The sequence below is a fragment of the Urocampus carinirostris genome, chromosome 10, assembly GCF_059441175.1.
Source record: "Urocampus carinirostris isolate Australia breed hairy pipefish chromosome 10, RoL_Ucar_1.0, whole genome shotgun sequence".
Taxonomy (NCBI): Eukaryota; Metazoa; Chordata; class Actinopteri; order Syngnathiformes; family Syngnathidae; genus Urocampus; species Urocampus carinirostris.
The window spans coordinates 3,251,086-3,270,569 of record NC_142358.1 but is presented as its reverse complement, the minus strand read 5'-3'; the positions used below and the strand labels follow the sequence as shown (position 1 = coordinate 3,270,569).

Genomic DNA, 19,484 nt, shown 5'->3' with positions numbered 1-19,484 from the left:
CGTGCCCAAAAACCTATAAAATTCAAACCTTGCAGTGTATGAGTTTGGAAAATTTCAGTCTGCTTTCGGTGGATGTCACATAGAATGCTGGTCAACTAATGGTTCGCGTCAGAGCATTATGAAAATGCCGATATGCTATTGACTGAACTACCTCCAATAGTGCTTTTCTCTTCAGTCAGTTCAGAATCTTGTGTGCTTTGTAAAGACTTTGCGAGTCGGCAATACAACATGTATCTTTTTGTACTATATTTGCGATGGGTCCACGGATGGCACTAATGCTAAAAGATAGAGCAGAAACAAGATAATGATGGAAACAAAGCTCATAATTATTAAAAAAAAAACAAGAAGGCACAACAATCGCAAGGTTGCATGGCCGTAACCAATTAACCATGGGGACCATTACTAAGAATATTGACGATAAAGGCAGGGAATAATCTTCAGGGAATGGAAATCCCCGCAAGTTGAAGTTTTAAAATCCATTTCATTTGTAATCCAGCATTGCCATCTCTTAACCCCGCCTTTAGCATCTACCCGCTACCCCACAAAGCTTGTCACAACAAAATTAAATAAATTGTAATATTTCTTTTACATGTTTTAGTTATTTATAATGCTATTTAATCATATACACATGTATTAGACTTAAGTAGGACCTATTATATACTATTGTGGTTTTTCAAAGGTTTTAAATGGGATACCAGGGGTTATGAATGCAAACTAATTAAAGCCAGAGGTTTCTGTCTACCGCCATGCAATTTCATTTTGTGATCCCCACCTCAGAACAGATTCATGCCATATTCCGAGGGTCTACTGTATCCCCAAAAATTCCACTTACCGAAAAGCTTCTTAACTTTGTGCTCTACACGCAAGGGAAATTTGGGACAGATTTGTTCTTAAATCCATTTTTTAAAGTTACTATTTTTATATTCAAATATGGGACTACAAATACTGTAATACGCTACTTCTACTATTACTATTACATACACTTCTAATCAGAGCTAACTTTGCAGTCGCTCAAACAGTGACTGTAGCCTTCAACCAGGAGAAGATGTCATCAGGCAGTGTCCAACTGTCACTGGGCGTTTCGACCCTAAACCACGAGTTGGAGGGCCGGCAGTGATGACCAGTCACTAGCCATCTTCTCCTGGTCCCCAGCTAAACTCCTCTCTCCTACTCCAGAGCCAGCAAGAGGCTCTCTTTGCGGCTTCTCCCACCCTATGGGCAGCTGCCTTCCTCTCCCTTCCACTTATGCCCAGAGCTGTTAATGTGTCCCATACAGACTGTGCTGGGAAGCCCCTGCAACCGACCTCCACTGGGAATAGCCACGTAATACGCTACTAAAATATTGTGTTTTATTATCGAAATGTGACAAAAGTGTTCCGTCCCAGCCAGAGTACTTCCTTACTTTAAGAACAAGCTTTCGAATAGATGTCTTCAGATAACTGCAGTGGCTGCTGACAAATAGCTTGAGGAACAAACTGAGCACTGTCTTATCGTCCAATTCCTATGGAGAGGGAAACGAGGAATGATTAAATAAGATCAAGATGGGAAAGTACAAGGACCCTTGCATCTGAAGCGCCAAATTTGGTAGCTGTTGATACTGGAGCAATAAAAATAGATTTGGTCATCGAAAAATCACAATTTTGAAAACTCAAGCTTCTCGGTTTTCAGCATTTGTTTCTTTCTTCTTTTTTTTTTTTCAAGAAAAAAAGGTCTTTTAAAGTTCTGACCTGAAGACGAAACCATGAGAACCTGCTTGCGGGGAGTTCCAAAGCCAGCTGCAATATCTGTTGCTGCAAAATGGGGGCGACTTCTTCGTTCATGCCACCCTCTGACATAATACCTTAGGATCATAAAAATAATAAATTATTTTGACTAGAAACTACCAAAAACCTAAAATACCCTTAATTACCTTTGAGGAGCTTGCTGAAGTCAAATTTGCACTGGGTAACCAAGTGCGGCACAACTTTTTGATAGAGACAAATGACTTGCAGGATGAGGGCTTTGAGCAAGATGACTTCAGGCGTTCCACAAGCTGAAAATTAGTTTGTTTAATGATAAGAGATTAAGCAGACGATTTTTTTTTCACTGTCAAGGTTGACTCAAAAGAAGAAATTGTAAAAGCCTTGGTGTCCTTTCTTCTAAAAACAAAACACTGAACTAGGAATCTTTTATGTGTCAAAACTATGCAAATTATGTTTAATTCTGTGCATGTTCTGTGACATGACCGACATTTGTTTTGAGAAATGTAGCTGATTAACAGAGTCCTCACTTTTGCAAAAAGTTAGTTCTGAGTTAGTTTGCTTTAACAGCAACAACATTTGTGTCCATTTAGAAAAAATCTAGTATCTGTTCTCCAAGATGGGTGAAGTTAATTGGACTATTCTTCTTTTTAAGAATTTAAATTGGCCAATTGACTGTTCTCTCATTTGATGGCATAATCCCAATTTTATCTAGTTTTACTTCTTTTACTTATAAGTTAGTTCCGAATGTAGTGGTTAAACAAAATTCCTTTGTGAATTAGCAATAAGTATTAAACATGCACATGATTACAATTCCATTACGTTCGTCTGTGCTTGTCAATTAAAATATAATGAACCAATAAACAGTACAAAGATGTCACCTCAATTGTATTAGAGCCAAACTTCAGATTGAGGCCTGATTAGAAATGTTTTCATCCGTTCTCCTAATAAAAAATTAAAACTGATGTGGTGCTTTAGGGACAATCTCGATAGAAATATTAAACTTGTCTTCAGATTATTTAATCAATAATTGATACAAATAATTGACACCAATATGTGCTACACTCACAAACACAACAAAGATTTTTTGAAGTACTTTACATGTGTGATAATTAATTAGCTACTGATACATATGCTCTTAATTAAAAACATATTTTTGCATGACATGGTCTGAAAATATCTTCAAAAGTGTCTCAATCATCTTTGTCGGTTCCAAACCTGCTCCGTTGTCTGTCCTACTTTTTTCGCCTTGTGTTTGGTCCTTCTTGCTGAGCTTCTGCCAGTTTGAGATGACACTCAACATATCTGGTAAAATCTAAGAAAAAAATTGACAAATAGAAACATTTGCATTTGGAGATATGAAATTTGGGGTTTTTTTTGTTTGTATTTTAGGGATGTGCTTAATTTTGGGCACCTTTTTCTGCCGAAAATTATCTAGTGAGTCATACATTCAAGTCCATTTATCCCCAAAATAGATTGGCTGGCGCTAAGCTATTTACCAAGATTTTAATGAACTATTATTATAAGCAGTACTGAGTGCTTTGGTAGTTGAGTTTTATAGAGTGTATAAGAGAACAAACGTTAAGGTGAATGCAGACAAGAGTAAGGTAATAAGGTGTTCGAGAAGTGGTAAGGTAGGTGGATTCAAGATTTTGCTGAATAGTGTAAGTTGCAGGTGGTATATGATTTTAAGTATTTGGGTTTGTATGTGGCAGCAGGGGGTGGTTTGGAGGAGGATGTGAAGAAAAGGGTCGCTGAAGGGTGCATGGCAATGGGTGTGCTGAACCGATTGTTTAAATGTAGAGATCTGCGAATGGATGCCAAGCGAGAATTGTATGAAAATTTGTTGGTACCAACAGTGACGTATGGCTCAGAGCCGTGATGTTTAGGAGTGATTGAGTATAAAAGTTTCAATTTCTTTGAAAGGAAATGTTTGCGTAGTATGTGTGGAGTGACACAACTGGATAGGTTAATGAGAAGAACGTAAGGAGAAGAACTGGTCTGATGAGAGAGCTTGTTGAGAGGGTTGATGAAAATGCTCTGAGATGGTTTGGACATATGGAAAGAATCGATGAAGGCCGTTTGACTAAAAGAGTATGTAGTGCCAAAGTGGTGGGAGACCGAATAAGTGGAAACTTGTTCTTGATGTGAGGTCGGTAAATTCAATACATGCATGAGTTTGCTAGGGAAAGATGTGAATGGAGAAAGATAGTTAAGAATGACTGATATTGACACGTATTATGCAAAGAGGTAAAGCAGTGTATGCTGTCAGGCCTCTCTGCTAATGAAGGGTTAGCAAGGCACAGCAAATCATCCCTTGTGCTGTGGGCTTAAGGTTTGGTGTAAGGTTAGGAGGAGCATAGGGGAATGAATGTGATCTTGACTCTAGCCATCTTCAAAAAGGTGGATATAGCTTGGGGTATATTGATAGATAATTAGTATTTTACTTAGGCAAATAATTTTTGTTGCATTAATTTGGATTCAACATGGCGGCGTGCATGGATGCTGCGGCTAGTTGCTCTCCAGCTAATCTTCTATTTATTGCCGTTCTCTTGTCTTTTTTGCTTTCACTTTTGGACACATGTGTGGCCAAAAATACTTACAGTAGGGACGAATTTATTCGGTTGGGTGGGCGTCTAAATTTCGACTTTTCGGGCACTTTTTATACCACCTATGATATACCGAGCGAACTTCAAAGAGATCCGGCATCCTTGTGGACAGCTATTCCTCCTAATAAACGACGACAACGGCGCCGTAAAGACAGTAAACAGAAGCGTGGTTGCCGTGCAGGTAGATGTGTGAAGCGTGCGAAGTCTAAGGAGCAAGAAGGACGCGAGGATGTACCTAATTCCACCATTCATTCCTCGCCGGACAACCGAAGCTTTACACTCAGCGCTCACGAACGGCCCCAACGGCGGCATCTTTTGAAGATCTCTACAAAGACTACAAAGACTTCAGCTAAGTCAAATGATTCAGCAAAGCTAAAATTTGGTCTTTTAAATATTAGATCGCTTGCTCCTAAAGCTTTACTTGTTGATAACATTATTCGTGATTATAAACTTAACTGTATGGGTCTTTGTGAAACTTGGTTACGCCCGGATGAGTATTTAGCGCTAAATTATGCTTCACCCCCTCACTACGCGAGTAGCCATGTAGCACGCACATTGAAAAAGGGTGGCGGTGTCGCGCTCATTTCTGAAAAATCGCTCAAATTTAATCCTCGTACCTCTAATAATTACAAGGCGTTTGAGGATATTGTGATGCGGTCCTCTCTATTGTCAATTTATGTAATAACTATCTATCGCGCACCTGGGCCATACACAACTTTCTTAGACGAATTTGCTGAACTTTTGTCTGAACTAGTAACCTATGCAGACAAAATTATAATTATGGGGGACTTTAACATTCATATGAACTCCCCACTCAGTTCACTTACTATTGCATTTAGGTCTCTAATTGATGCATTTGGTTTTAATCAACTGGTTGATTTGCCAACCCATAAAAATGGAAACACGCTAGACTTGATTCTGACTCGAGGAGTTTTAACCTCAAACATTATGGTGTTACCGTGTACTACCGTTATCTCGGATCATTATTTAGTTACATTTGAGGTGCTAGCTAAATGTAGTGTTAAAAAAGCTGAAGGATTTAGCGGACGCAATATAAGCACTGGCACAGTTTCTGAGCTCTTTGAACTCCTTCCTGGAGCAGTTGCGTCCTTTCCTTTATACAATGGCTCGATTGACTCACTCATGAATGAGTTAAATACCACCCTGACTAGTGTCCTGGATTCAATAGCGCCCATAAAGCTAAAATCACGTCCTAAAAGACGCACGCCTTGGTTTACTGATGAAACTAGAACCCTTAAACAAGAATGCAGGAAATTGGAAAGAAAATGGTGCGCTACCAAGCTTGAGGTTTTCCATCAAACCTGGTGTGATAGCTTGTTAAAGTATAAAGCGGCCCTTGCCTCTGCAAAATCCGCCTACCTTTCGAAGGTGATTGCGTCTCAAAAGAACAATCCCAAAGCCCTTTTTGACACTGTAGCATCGCTTACAAGGCAACAGACTATCGCAGATAGTCCGACGCACTCTGCTCATGACTTAATGGTCTTCTTTACTAAGAATATTCAATGCATACAGGAAGAAATTGCTAAAGAAATTATTAATACCACACTTATAAAAGGGCTGAAATCTACAAATGCACGACAGGGTGGCTGTCCTGGGAAATTGTCCGGTTTTAGTGAACTGTCACTTGATGATCTCAAACAGGTGGTGAATGCGGCCAAACCGACGACTTGCCAGTTCGACCCGCTCCCAAGTTCACTTATTATAAGTCTTTTTGGCGTCCTTGGACCTTCAGTTCTAAATATTATAAACTTATCACTCTCCTCAGGTGTAGTTCCAGCAGCTTTTAAGTCCGCCGTTATTAAACCCACACTGAAACGACCCAACCTTGATCCAGAAATCTTAAATAATTATAGACCTGTGTCAAACCTACCTTTCCTCTCTAAAGTACTTGAAAAAGTAGTGGCACAGCGGCTGAATGATTACATATCCGAGAATACCCTTTTTGAATCCATGCAATCAGGATTCAGGGCTAACCACTCTACTGAGACAGCTCTGATCAAGGTAACAAATGATCTCCTACTGGCAATGGATTCTGGCGCTTCATCACTTTTGCTGCTGCTGGATCTTAGTGCTGCTTTTGACACAGTGCACCACAATTTCCTACAAGAACGGTTGGAAAAATGGATTGGTCTCTCAGGAACCGTCCTCTCGTGGTTCAGATCCTACCTCTCAGATAGGACGCACTGTGTTAAATATGGTGAAATGACATCTGAGCCCTTTAATGTTACCTGCGGTGTTCCACAGGGTTCAGTGCTTGGCCCCCTTCTTTTCAGCATTTACATGCTTCCATTAGGTGATATTATTCGCAAGTACAATATCAGCTTCCACTGCTACGCAGACAACACTCAACTATATCTTCCGTTGGAGGAATCTCCCACACTAAACTGTGGAAATTTGGAGGCCTGCCTCATTGAGATAAAAGAGTGGATGTCACTCAATTTCTTGCGTCTTAACTCTGAAAAGACCGAAATGTTAGTCATTGGTCCATCTAAATGCCGTGACTTATTCTCAAAAACTGCTGTGAACATTGACAAAGGTCACATCACACAGAGTGACTCAGTTAAAAATTTAGGTGTCATATTTGACCCTGATCTATCCTTTGAAATGCATGTAAAGACAATTACTAGAACCGCTTTCTTCCATCTTCGTAACATTGCTAAAATCCGTTCAATACTGTCTCAGTCGGATGCGGAAATTATAATTCATGCATTTGTTACCTCCCGTCTCGATTACTGTAATGCACTACTCTCTGGTCTCCCGAAGTCTAGAATCAAGTCTCTTCAAATGGTACAAAATGCCGCAGCGAGGCTTTTAACTAGGACAAAAAAGTACAATCATATAACACCGATTTTGGCTAACCTGCATTGGCTCCCAGTTAGCCTTAGATGTGATTTCAAGGTTCTCTTAGTATTATACAAAATCATACATGGACTTGCTCCCTCTTATATTTCAGATCTGATTTGCCCCTATGTCCCGGTCCAGCCTACGATCTGAGAGTGCCGGTCTTCTGGTGATCCCAAGAGCAAAGAAGTGTTCTGCTGGTTCGGGAGCGTTCTCCATCCGGGCACCGGTGCTGTGGAATGCTCTTCCCCCTGAGATCCGATCTGCAACCTCAGTGGAAATGTTTAAATCTAAACTTAAAACTCACTTCTACTCCATAGCATATGAATAACCTACTCTTCTCGTCGGCTGAAAAATAGTCTGTGTAATAATCTGTTAAGCCCTTTGAGACTCTTCGTGATTTAGGGCTATACAAATAAAAATGACTTGACTTGACTAGACAGCGGCTACTACTAGACTATCATGATCAATTCCCTCCTACTCCCATTTTCTTTTCACTTGAGTGAAGCAAATGAGAAATTGAATCGAAGACCAATGCTTGGAGATAGAAGAGTGCCTCAGCAAGAACAATTCATAGAAAGCCTTCTACAAAGTTATTGCCAGCTATCGGTGTGCGAGTGTGTGTGAATGGTTAAGTGTGAGGCGCTTTGGGAGGTCTTCATTGACTTGAAAAGCGCTATAACAATGCAGACCATTTACTATTCACTGTCCTGGCCCAAAAAGTACCATAAAATTTGGACTATAAGCTGCGACTTTTCCCCCCAAACTTTTTTCCTAACCCTGCGACTCATGCAATGGCGGCTAATTTACGCACGTCTTCTCACGGGCATCAGGGGCGCCTGAGCAGTTAAGATAAGCGTGAGACACAAGTAATATATGTGTCTAGGATGATGCAAGTTTATTGTATTTTCGCACTCTTTGCATGAATAAAACTAGCATAACAGACCCTTATCATGGAAAAGGTGTCAATTGAAAAAAGGGGGGCTAACATATTGAAAATAATTTAACACGTCTGTTTATTTGTAAACTGAAATAATGTGGTGAAAGGAATGGACTACAAGAAGCAATGTCCACAAAGCAAAAATTGTTAAAGGTGGATTCCTATTGATTTGTCGGCATTGTTGTGTGTTTTGGAGGAAATATTTTACACGGTTGGATTCTATGGATCGTCCTTGATGTAACAAAGCCCTTTTCTCGGCACTAAAAGAAGCTGAAGACGGCCAGGGCACATACTGGTGAGTTATCTCACTGATATATTTTTCGGGTATCTTGTTTCAGACTGATCTTGATATTTCTCCGATGAGTATATTTTTAAAGGGTCAAATCTTGAATCGTAAGAGTTTAAGCTTTCCAATGATATGTGAAACGCCGAATTTCAGTAAATGGTGACAACGTACATGTATTCTTTTAATCAAAAGTCAGGTGGCCCACCGGTGGAACGTTAAGGGGTTAAGGTATATAACTAAAACTCTTTGTGTGTACCGTCTTTAAAAATATATCATATTTCAATGTGGAAACATGCGGCTTATAGCCAGGTGGGGCTTATGTATGTAAAAAATGTTTTTTTTCTTTAAAAATTTACTGGGTTCGCTTATAATCAGGTGCGTGTCCAAATTTTACAGTATGTACCCAAAGTACGTACTTAGCAAAAAGCAGACCAGCGAGATTTTGCAGTGTAGAAGTTACAAGTGATATGTTTCACTATAACCAGCCACTTTATTCAAAGAAGAATGAAGTTTCTTGTGTCATTTGATTTTAGATACCTCCACAGTTTTACTTTTTTATGCACTTAAATGCCCTTTTTAATAAGAATTTAATACGTAAAACAAAAATAGCTTCAAGTTATACCCTTGTCAGTTATTTAGAGTTTTATAATGTACATTTCAGAGCAAAGTAAGAAGTTAATATATTTAAAAAACTTTTCTATAAATTATTTTCAGTTTTCAGCCAAGCGTGACAAATTTTCTGTCTTCAGCCCCAAATTTTCATCGTGCATCCTTAGTTCGTGTGTGTGTGTGTGTGTGTGTTTGTTAACCTTGCAAAGAATCTCTCTGTATTGCTGCAACAGCTCAGCAATCACGTCAGGTGCGTAGACATCAGAGCGGTGGTCCTGAAGAAACTCTATGTTCTTGTTGGCTTTCTTCAAGATGAAGCTCATCATGTGGAAAGTGGTGAATTGTACTGCTGTGTTAGCAAACTACCAGCAAAGAAGGCAAAAAATGATTGAGTGAATCTCAAAGTTTGATATGCAGGCCCCTTTAGTAGTACAGTATAGCCCCCGGGTTATGGCATCCCTGGTTTAAAACTTTTTCATATTGTAATTTAAGATGTGTTTTTTCCACCCCTTGTCATGGCATTTTCACCATACAACATTAACAAAATAAATGATTTTACGTGCCCAAAAATGTCTAAAATTGAAACTTTGCGATGCGTGTGCGTATGATGAGTTATGTCTCTAAAATTCCTGTCTGCTGATGGTCGCCAGCATATATAATGCAGCTCTATTAGTTTGTGTCAAGGCATCATGAAAATGCAGATATGCAATTGGCTGAACTACCTCCCACAATGCCTTTGTCTCTCGGTTTATTTCAGAATCGTGTGCGCGCATCATAAAGAATGTGCAAGTTCGTGCAATCCAACATGTAATGGATTAATTAGCTATGGGTGCCAGGACTTGCAGTGATGCCAAAGGGAGAAAAAAAACACGATAACCATGGAAACAAAGTTTGTGATTATTAACGTATACAAAGAGTGCACACACACACGTGCACACACACACACACACACACACAGATCAATCAACGATTGGGACAGTTATTAATATTCAAGCAGAAAAGTCTTCGAAGGGCATGACCATCTTCGCAAGTTGAAGATTTAAAATGTTTTTAATCAAAGGTCTTCTCCCCTGTTTTCTATCCACCCACGACCCCACTTTGCCAGCTTAAGTCACATCAGAACCAAATCAAATCTTCTTTTTCCTTTATATTTACTCATGTTATTCAATCATACAGACAAATATTTCACACAACTATACCATTTCATTATTTTAATGTTTTCTGGTTTAGAAGGCATTAGCTAATTATCATAAGTTTCTAGGCTCAAAAAAAAATAATTTCGTATTCAGGGTCTGCTCTTCGTATTTACTGTAGTGTGAGTGTAATGGCGAGCTTACAGAGAGGCCTTGCACGAAAAAGGCCTTGTTGCAAACTGGAGGCAGCGAAAGCACCATGATCATGGAGACCAGTTGAGGGAGGGGAACTTGCTCACGCGATTGGAAAATTACGTTAATTTCAGGCTGGGCCTCGTAGATCTGATGTGATAATAGACATAAGATTAGCTGACCAACCCCCCAAAAATCAGGTGCATTCTGACCTTCTTGAGTAGCTTAACATTGTCTTGCCAAGCCTTTTTGGGCCTGGGTGTATACGAGTACTGAGTCTCCTTGAAGTAGCGGGTGAGGACGTCAGGGCTGGCTGTGAGTGTGCGGACCACCAGCTCGGATACAAGCTCATCTTCGATGGCCTGCTTCAAACCCACCAGAAACTGTAGCAACACAATGTTGCCGGCTCTGTGGAGAAAACCCAGATGGCCATTAACAGGGAGTAAAGCGTTACACAGGGAACACATTACGGATTTGTCTTTCACAAGTACTGTAACAAGGCATAAGCAAACTTAGCGGCTGCATAGGGCCCCACGACCACGAGGGGACGCCAAAGAGCGGCTAACTTACCGTATTTTCACGACCATACGGCGGACATAAAAGTCTCAGATTTTCTTCCAAATTGAGCGGCGTGCCCTATTGTGAGGAGCGCCCTGTGTGTGATGTAAAGTGGCGGATGTGGACCAGCTTGGTGGCTGAAATCCGATGGTTTTGTGAGATCGTTCACATTTCCGACTAAATGCGACTTGTATGTGATCTCCTGTGACTTCCATGAATTATTCTCCCGCGTAAACCCGACAAGTGTCTCGCTTGTGCAGAAGAGGACACGTGAAGTCACACGTAATACCGCTATTGTTTGCAAAAGTACTCAAGGATGCCAACATTGTTCAGAGGTAGAAAATGTAGAAAGGGCTGGTGGAAGTAATGGAATTTTCAATTAAAAGAGAGCTGGACTTGGACTGTGGGCCTCAACGGAGGGTTATTTTACATTTTTTGAGTACAGGAATTTTCAACAGGATTTGAGAAGTAAAACGGTGACCAGGATGTGGTGAAAGGGGGCAGTAATGCACCAAAGAGATGTACAGTGGAACCTCGCTACTTCGCGGTTCGACGTTCGCGGATTCAGAGCTTTGCGGTCTGTAATGGTATTTTTTTTTTTAAAAAACAAAACATTTTTGAAGAGGTGTCGCTACTTCGCGGATTTTCACTTATCGCGGGTGGTGATAACCGAGGTCTTACTGTATACCAACTGCCGTTAAACCTAAGAAGAAGCGTATCTAGCAATTTGAAAGTTATTGTGCTACCGGAGGCTGAACAGACTTGTCCCCCCAAATATCCATTGAATCCAAAACCTCACTTTCCGTCCATTGAATACTTTACGTGTTTTCGTCCCCATGGTGTTGATTTTTTTCTCTACGCGGGAGAACATAAAAACCAAGCAGCCGCGAGAGAATTTAAGATTAATGAATCAATGGTTCACAAGTGAAGGAAGCTGAAAAACAAACTCTGACCAGTTTTTGTCCATGTGTCTTGGAATCAATGGTTAAATAAACCACCACCACACTCACAATATTTTTAAATATGCACACTTGAATGCTTGTCTGTGTTTTTGTAAGACGGTTGCAGCAAAGCACACCAGAGCCCTATCGTGCAGGACGCCCTGTATATGTGTTAAATACAGAAATGGAACCAGCTACAGAGACTGCGCCTTTTAACACAATGCGCCCTGGGGTCTTAAAAATAGAGTATATGGAATATATATATATATATATATATATATATATATATATATATATATATATATATCTTATATTTCTTACAATGATGTAATTAATGACTTTGGCTCCGGAAAAGCCAGGAAACAAAGGTTCTGATGAGTAGAGAGACAATTGAGGGACAACATATAAGAGTATAATAGTCAGATATTAGGATTGGGGTAATTAATTTAGATTTTTCTCCTCTCCATCTTTACCTGAAAAGCTTTTGCACATTTTACTTGGTTTTAGATGTTTGTTTGACTTTATATTCTGTTTGTAAACCTAATGCAGTGTTTCCCACCAATGAACGAGACTGTGGTGGCCGGTCACAGTCTTGTTTCCCGGCCCTGCTCCGCTCCTTGCCGAGAAAAAATATATAATACAGTGGTACCCCGGTCCTCAACTGCCTCAATGCTCAACCAAATCGGCGTTCGACCAACAAATGTGCACAAAAATTGTTTCGATGCTCAACATCGGAATTAGGTGCCCAACCGAAAACAGCAGAGTCAAAATAGCCGAAAATTGTCGGATCGAATGAGATTTTGCATTTAACAAGTGGCGCAGAAATGCACTCGGTAGCGCGAATTAGCCTAACTATAGCGTAATTTCTATCCAGACCGTCAATGAGTGAAGGGGTACGTCATTTTCAAAGTCATTTTTTTCCTAGTTTGTGCTTTTGCTTTGCTTTTGAACATGGGTCCCAAGAATAACAACGATAAAGGGAAGGATAAGAGGAAAACAGTAAGGCAAACTATTGGACTGAAAAAGGAAATAATCGCTAAGTATGAAAATGGTTCGAGTGTCTGATCTCGCCTAGCAATGTGGCATTGCAAAGTCGACAATTACGACTTTCATAAACAAAGAAGCGATAAAGAAAGCTGATGTGGCAATGGGAGTGACAGCAGTTACCAAGCAAAGGCCTCAGATGATCGAGGAAATGGAAAAGTTGCTACTAATCTTTATCAAGGACAAGGAGTTAGCAGGGTGTTGAAAGTAATACTTCCTTACTTCACTTTTAAAGCGAGCCGGGGTTGGTTTGAAAGATTCAAACATAGAACAGGTACCCATCAGGGTTACTAGGCATGGGTTAGGGTTGGGGTTTTTAATGTCCCTACTTCCAAGCAACAAAGACAAACAGCAAACCATTTCCTGCTGTTAGAAGAGTTGGGGAATTTGATCATTGTCGACTTCAGAAAAAACCAGCCCAACCATGCCCCACTTTTCATCAACACAAGGCTGTGGAGGTTGTCAGCAGCATCAAGTTCCTAGGGGTGCACATCACAAACAAACTCACCTGGTCCGTGAACACTGCATCACTGGTTAAGAGGGCACAGCAGCGCCTGTACTTCCTGCGGAGGATGAGGAGAGCCCGCCTGCCCCCACCCTCCCTCATCACATTCTACAGGGGCACCATAGAGAGTATCCTGACCAGCTGTATCTCTGTGTGGTGTGGAGGCTGCAGCACTACCGACTGGGGTAGTGTGAGGAGAGTGACGAGGACAGCAGAGAAAATCATCGGGACTTCTCTTCCCTCCATTCAGGACATTGGCCAGAAGCGCTGCCTATCCCAAGCTAAGAACATTATCAAGGACCCCTCTCACCCCCATCATGGACTGTTCACTCTGCTAGCCTCTGGGAAGAGGTACTGCAGTGTGCGGTGCAGGACCACCAGGTTCCACAATAGTCTTGTCCCCCTGGCCATTAGACTGTTAAATGGTCACTCAAACACATAGTAAATCTAAACTGCTGCTAATCTGTAAATCTGTGGGTTCTGTTTGACTTTTTGCACTACTGGCAGTTCTGTATAGCTAGCCACTCCTTGCACATCTGTTTCTCTGCACTATCGTACTTACAGTGTTATTGTTACAGTGTTATTGTTCTGTTTACCTGACTTGTTTACCTGATTGCCCATCTTGCACATCTGGTTGGCTACTCCTCTTGCACTATTTGCGCTACTGTAAAATACTATACATAGCCATAATTATTTAGTATATTATTAGCACTCAATACTACAACTCAATACAACATTTATTTATATCTGTACATTCAAGGAAACTGTGCGGGTCAGATGTATCGACATTTCGTTCTGTATACACGTGTACTAGAATGACAATAAAGTAGATCTGAATCTGAACCTGTATTTCTATCCTGTGCAACTTACAGGTTGCCAGACCTTACATCAGATGCCTGATAGGCCACTTGGAAACCAGGTTAAAAAATCTGGACATTAATGCAGTCTTCAGTGTTTTGAAAACCACAGGAAGGAAGCATCCACAATCTTCAGACCTTGGCAAGGAAGTTCCTTGATGTTGACGAGACTTTAGTGCTGCAGGAATGGCGTTCCTTCAAGGAAAACTTACATGGACAAGCATTCAAGGTGGGTGAATGATACTGAGGCTCCACCTCAACCAAGACATTGCAAGCATGAGTCATTCTTCTGCAGCAGAATCAAAATATGTGATAGCTTAAATCCCACATTAAATGTTATCATTCTGGTCAACTTGTTACTATTATAATCAAACCCTAAACTCCAATTTTAGATGATGATACAACCTGTGCAATATAAATAATGGAAATTAACATCTCTCTAAAACACATTTCCTAGGACAAGAACCAAGCTGAGGTGCTGTCTCTTCTGGCCAGTGAATGTGATGAATGGGGACAAATCTACCCATTGCTGAGCCACTTGGCAGGAGTTGCTCTGGTCATTCCAGTCTCCAGCATCAACTGCGAGAGGGACCTCTCCACAATGAACAGGGTATGGGCATGACTAGAGGTGCTGACAGGTGTGCCAAATAAGCATAGTATTTTTCGTGAGTGTATGGTGCACAATTGTCAAGTAGAGTACAAATGTGTAATCCAAAGGCACCTCCCACTTTGATTTCTTTTGTCTAATTGTAGACATCTTATAGGTCAAATCAAACCTCAGGAACAGACTGCAATCAGTACACCTTGCTACCTGGCTTAGAGTCTCCATAATTGGACCAAACCCTGAAGTGTTTAATTTTGGAAGAGCTATGGAAATTTTCTTTACAAAGCCAAGAAAGACTAAATGTTCAATGGCACGGTTCAAAGTGTGTCAGTAGTGATTGAATGAACAATGGACTGAATGAGTGTGTGAATGAATCAATGACTTTGTGTCATAGCTTTTTGACTTAAGATTAAATTTGAAATATTCCTGATATACCTTTGTGTGCTCTTAAGGATAATACCAACCTCCATCCATCCATCCATTGTCTTCCGCTTATCCGAGGTCGGGTCGCGGGGGCAGCAGCGTTAAAAGGGAAGCCCAGACGTCCCTATCCCCAGCCACCTCCTCCAGCTCATCCGACGGGACCCCGAGGCGTTCCCAAGCCAGCCGAGAGACATAGTCTCTCCAACGTGTCCTGGGCCGCCCCCGGGGCCTCTTGCCGGTGGGACATGCCCGGAACACCTCCCGAGGGAGGCGTCCAGGTGGCATCCTTATTAGATGCCCGAGCCACCTCAACTGGCTCCTCTCAGCGCGGAGGAGCAGTGGCTCTACACCGAGTCCCTCCCGGATGACTGAGCTTCTCACCTTATCTCTAAGGGAGAACCCAGCCACCCTGCGGAGGAAACTCATTTCAGCCACTTGTATCCGGGATCGAGTTCTTTCGGTCATGACCCAAAGTTCATGACCATAGGTGAGGGTAGGAACGTAGATCGACCGGTAGATCGAGAGCTTTGCCTTTCGACTCAGCTCCCTCTTCACCACGACAGACCGGTCAGGGTCCGAATGACGGCAGACGCTGCACCGACCCGTCTGTCGATCTCCCGTTAATACCAACCTGTTATGTTCATATACAGCAATTTATACGTATATTACATTCAATGGTCTCAAAATGCCCTAAAGGGCAACACCAGGCTCTAAAATGTACACACACAAACACACCCTACCCCGAGGGTCACAGACCATCCCACCACAGTCTCCTAAAATCAAATGGGAAACACTGCCTAATGTATTACCTTATTCCAGTTACCTTTGTACGTTTACATACTTATTTGAGTATTTTTTTTAATTTTTAAAATTTCGTTTTATTTTAAACTTTCTGGTTTTGTACATTAGTTGTTGCGATTTAATATAATTTCTGTTACCTTGTTTCGGGTACCTCTGAATATTTATATGAGAAGTCAAGTCATGTTTATTTTTATAACCCTTAATCACAAGGAGTCTCAAAAGGGCTGCACAGACCACAGATTATTGCAAACTACAGACTATTATTACACAATCACCTGATCTGAAAACTACATGAAGGCAAGAAAAAAAAAAACTTAAAAAACTCAACATGAGGAAAACAAAGCTGGATTTCGCCACCCGCTCAACTTGCTCTGAAGCCAAATGCAGGTCTTTGGCGCTTCCTATTTTTTTTCCAGAAATGTTTGATAATGGAAAATATGTGGTTTCTGTCGGACAGAATTGGTGGTGGCAAGTATCATGTAACGTAAAGTGGATCAGCTCCTTAATCCAAACAGTTGTGCGATAAAAAAGCAAGATTATTTTCAAAATTACAATTTGACAGAACAAAAGTTATTTGTGAAAAAATTTAAAAAATGTATACAGTACAGTACTTTTATTTGTTAAAATAACACTTTAGCCTGTAAATTGAGTTTGTTCTTGATGAATTAACTAATAATTAAATAATCAAAGGAATAGGGCTCTCCATTTTGTAGGTTTTGACAGTCGTGGGATGTTTTTGGAACACAAACCCCACGTAAAAAAGGGATTACTGGAAAAAAAAGAAATAAATCAGGGGGTCAGTTTTGAATGTGCACATTTGGATGTGTGTCACCAGTAGCTAATAGTAACCAGCACAGGGCAAAGGGGCGTGGCTTATACAGAAACAACAAAATCCCTGGGGCAAACATGAGCACAGAATTCACGTAAAACTGCTGAATTTTTGTATTTTCATTTGTATCATTCTTTTTGCGATACACCGTGCCTGGAGAAAAAAAGAAAATCTCTTAAACAGTAACCAAAAATGGAGAAGTAAATATTTGAGTGGCTTCTTGGTTTAATATCAGGCGATTGAGTAATTGTAATCCTGTGCATTTTTGTGATAAAGGGCTAAATAAATGTGACTTGACTTGAAGACAAAACGGATAAGGAGTGTCAAGGTTGTATTAGTTTGCAAGTTCTCAAGATTGCACAAGCCAAGAAATATGAAGTGTTCACTGCTTCCACTAGTTGGTGTACATGTTTTTTTTTTTTTTTTCATTATGTGTCTATTTCAAAGCAGTTCTATGAGGTCAGCTTTAATATGAGTATATACGGTAATTTGTATATAGTTACTTTCAGTGTAACGGGCTGCATTTGGGTGTCAGTAATCTGGGGGGTAATGTAGAAATTTAACCCTAATACTCACCTGGCTGCTGTGCCCAAGCTGCTATCGTAGAAGCTGATGCCGTATTTTCTGGAGCAACACACGTCTAGAAGGAAACTGTGAGCCATCTCCCGCACCACTTGTATTGCAGATTCTTCAGAGTCATTCTCCATCTTTTAACATAGAAGCATGATCTCATTACTTCTTTCTCTTCCCCCTTACACTTCTTTGACAAGGGCAAGGGAACAATTCATCAAACCAAACCCCCCAATTCCAACCCTTAATGCCGAGCGCCAAGCAGGGAGGCAATGAGTACCAAGGTTGTAAGTCTTAGGTATGACTCGGCCGAGGTTTGAACCAGCGACCTCTCAGTCTCGGAGCGGGCGCCCTACCATCTAGGCTACCGAGCTGGTATAAAAGACAATGTGAGGACTGTTGCTAAGAAGCAACACATACAACGTTATTTCACATAACTCACTTCTTTCTCTTCAGTGATGGCGTCTGCAATCCCGTGCCATTTGTACAGACAGGCAATGTTGCTCAAGACTGTGGCAGTGAAAAAACGCACCTTTTGTGTTTTGCTTATTGCTTTGTTTAATACAATCTGCAATTAGACAGAGAAAAAAAATAATCAATGGATGAATGTCAAGAAAAGTTCACAAGGTGGAATTTGGCACAAAAGCTAAGAAATGCTGCTTTGAAAATTGAACAATTAAACGTGTAAAGAAAATTCTACGCAACATTTCATTTCACATGCAAGTTAGAAGAGTAATACTTTTAAAATACTTATTACACAGGGGGTAAATTATACTGTATTTAGTACAATAAAAATCAGATATTTTATTTAAATATTTCTTATGGTAGTTAAGCATAATATTTTGTATTTTTGTTTTCATTTTTACTTGAATTCATAAATGTATTTACTATTTAGGCATTTCTTCTGTCAGGTTGCATTGAGAGAAAAATATTTGAGAAATTCATAATTTTGTTTTTTTAATTTAACAAATTACTTATTGGGCAGCAGGGAAGCGCAGAGGTAAGCGCGTGTGCGGCACAGTTCTGGGGTCATGGGATCAAACCTTACTGTGTGGAGTTTGCATGGTCTCCGCGTGCTTGCGTGGGTTTCCGCCGGGCACTCCGGGTTCCTCCCACATTCCAAAAACATGCATGTCAGGTTAATTGGCCACTCCAAATTGTCCTTAGGTGTGTATGAGCGAGTGAGTTGTCTATGTGTGCCCTGCGGCTGGCAACCAGTTCGGGGTGTCCCCTGCCCACTACCCAAAGATAGTTGGGATGGGTTCCAGCACCCCCGCGACCCTACTGAGGATAAGGGGTGTAGACAATGGATGGATGGATATATATATATATATATATATATACCGTAAATGCCGAACTATAGAGCGCACCCGATTATAAGCCGCACCCATGACATTTTAAGGGGAAAACCGATTTTGTCCATACACAAGCCGCACCTGTATATAAGCCGCACTGAGAATAAGCGGTGCAGATAATGAATGAATGAACTTACATATTTACAATGGTATGTGGAATTTTTATCAAAGTACAATATATATATTTATATTTTCTTACTCTGGTCTTAAGTGTGGACAAGATGAGATTGACAATAGACATCCTGTCCTCTTTTAGCCCCGTGCACAATATCTCAGGTAGAAGCTCTGCCAAAATATTGACACATTATTTTAAAATTCTTCATTGCTAATTTCTACTCCATGGTTACCTTTAATTTCAAGTATCTGTACAATTGTTTCGTTGTTGCCAGACACCAGAAAGGAGAGGGCGAATTTAATGTAGGCCATGCGGATGTCAGGTCTCCCCTGAAAAAAAAAGGAAAATATGTTGTGAGGTGGCACCGATCTTTTTTTTCCCCACACACTTTTCTAATTTCGGCCAGATGCAGCCAAACTCAATAAAGGCACAGGTAAACGTGCTGAAGTAAAATTGGAAAAATAAATGCAATAGACTCCCAAGATATGACATGAATTCATTCTGAGCTGGGC

The 19,484-nt window shown here is 40.7% G+C and overlaps 1 protein-coding gene across 2 annotated transcripts in view; it reads right to left on the bottom strand.

Moving 5' to 3' along the window:
- The window catches only part of urb1 (URB1 ribosome biogenesis homolog), a 72,556-nt gene that overhangs the window by 49,301 nt on the left and 3,771 nt on the right, over positions 1-19,484 (bottom strand). The window contains exons 5-15 of one of the 2 annotated variants that reach the window (XM_088346108.1): positions 19,205-19,301; positions 19,057-19,142; positions 17,945-18,070; positions 17,509-17,639; positions 10,583-10,778; positions 10,383-10,520; positions 9,246-9,407; positions 2,958-3,054; positions 1,910-2,032; positions 1,728-1,840; positions 1,403-1,501 (exon numbers count right to left, since the gene is read on the bottom strand). In XM_088346108.1, the coding sequence (XP_088202234.1) occupies positions 1,403-1,501; positions 1,728-1,840; positions 1,910-2,032; positions 2,958-3,054; positions 9,246-9,407; positions 10,383-10,520; positions 10,583-10,778; positions 17,509-17,639; positions 17,945-18,070; positions 19,057-19,142; positions 19,205-19,301 (1,368 nt within the window). The remainder of the gene's footprint in view (positions 1-1,402; positions 1,502-1,727; positions 1,841-1,909; positions 2,033-2,957; positions 3,055-9,245; positions 9,408-10,382; positions 10,521-10,582; positions 10,779-17,508; positions 17,640-17,944; positions 18,071-19,056; positions 19,143-19,204; positions 19,302-19,484) is intronic. The other variant, XM_088346111.1, reaches the window with a different exon arrangement.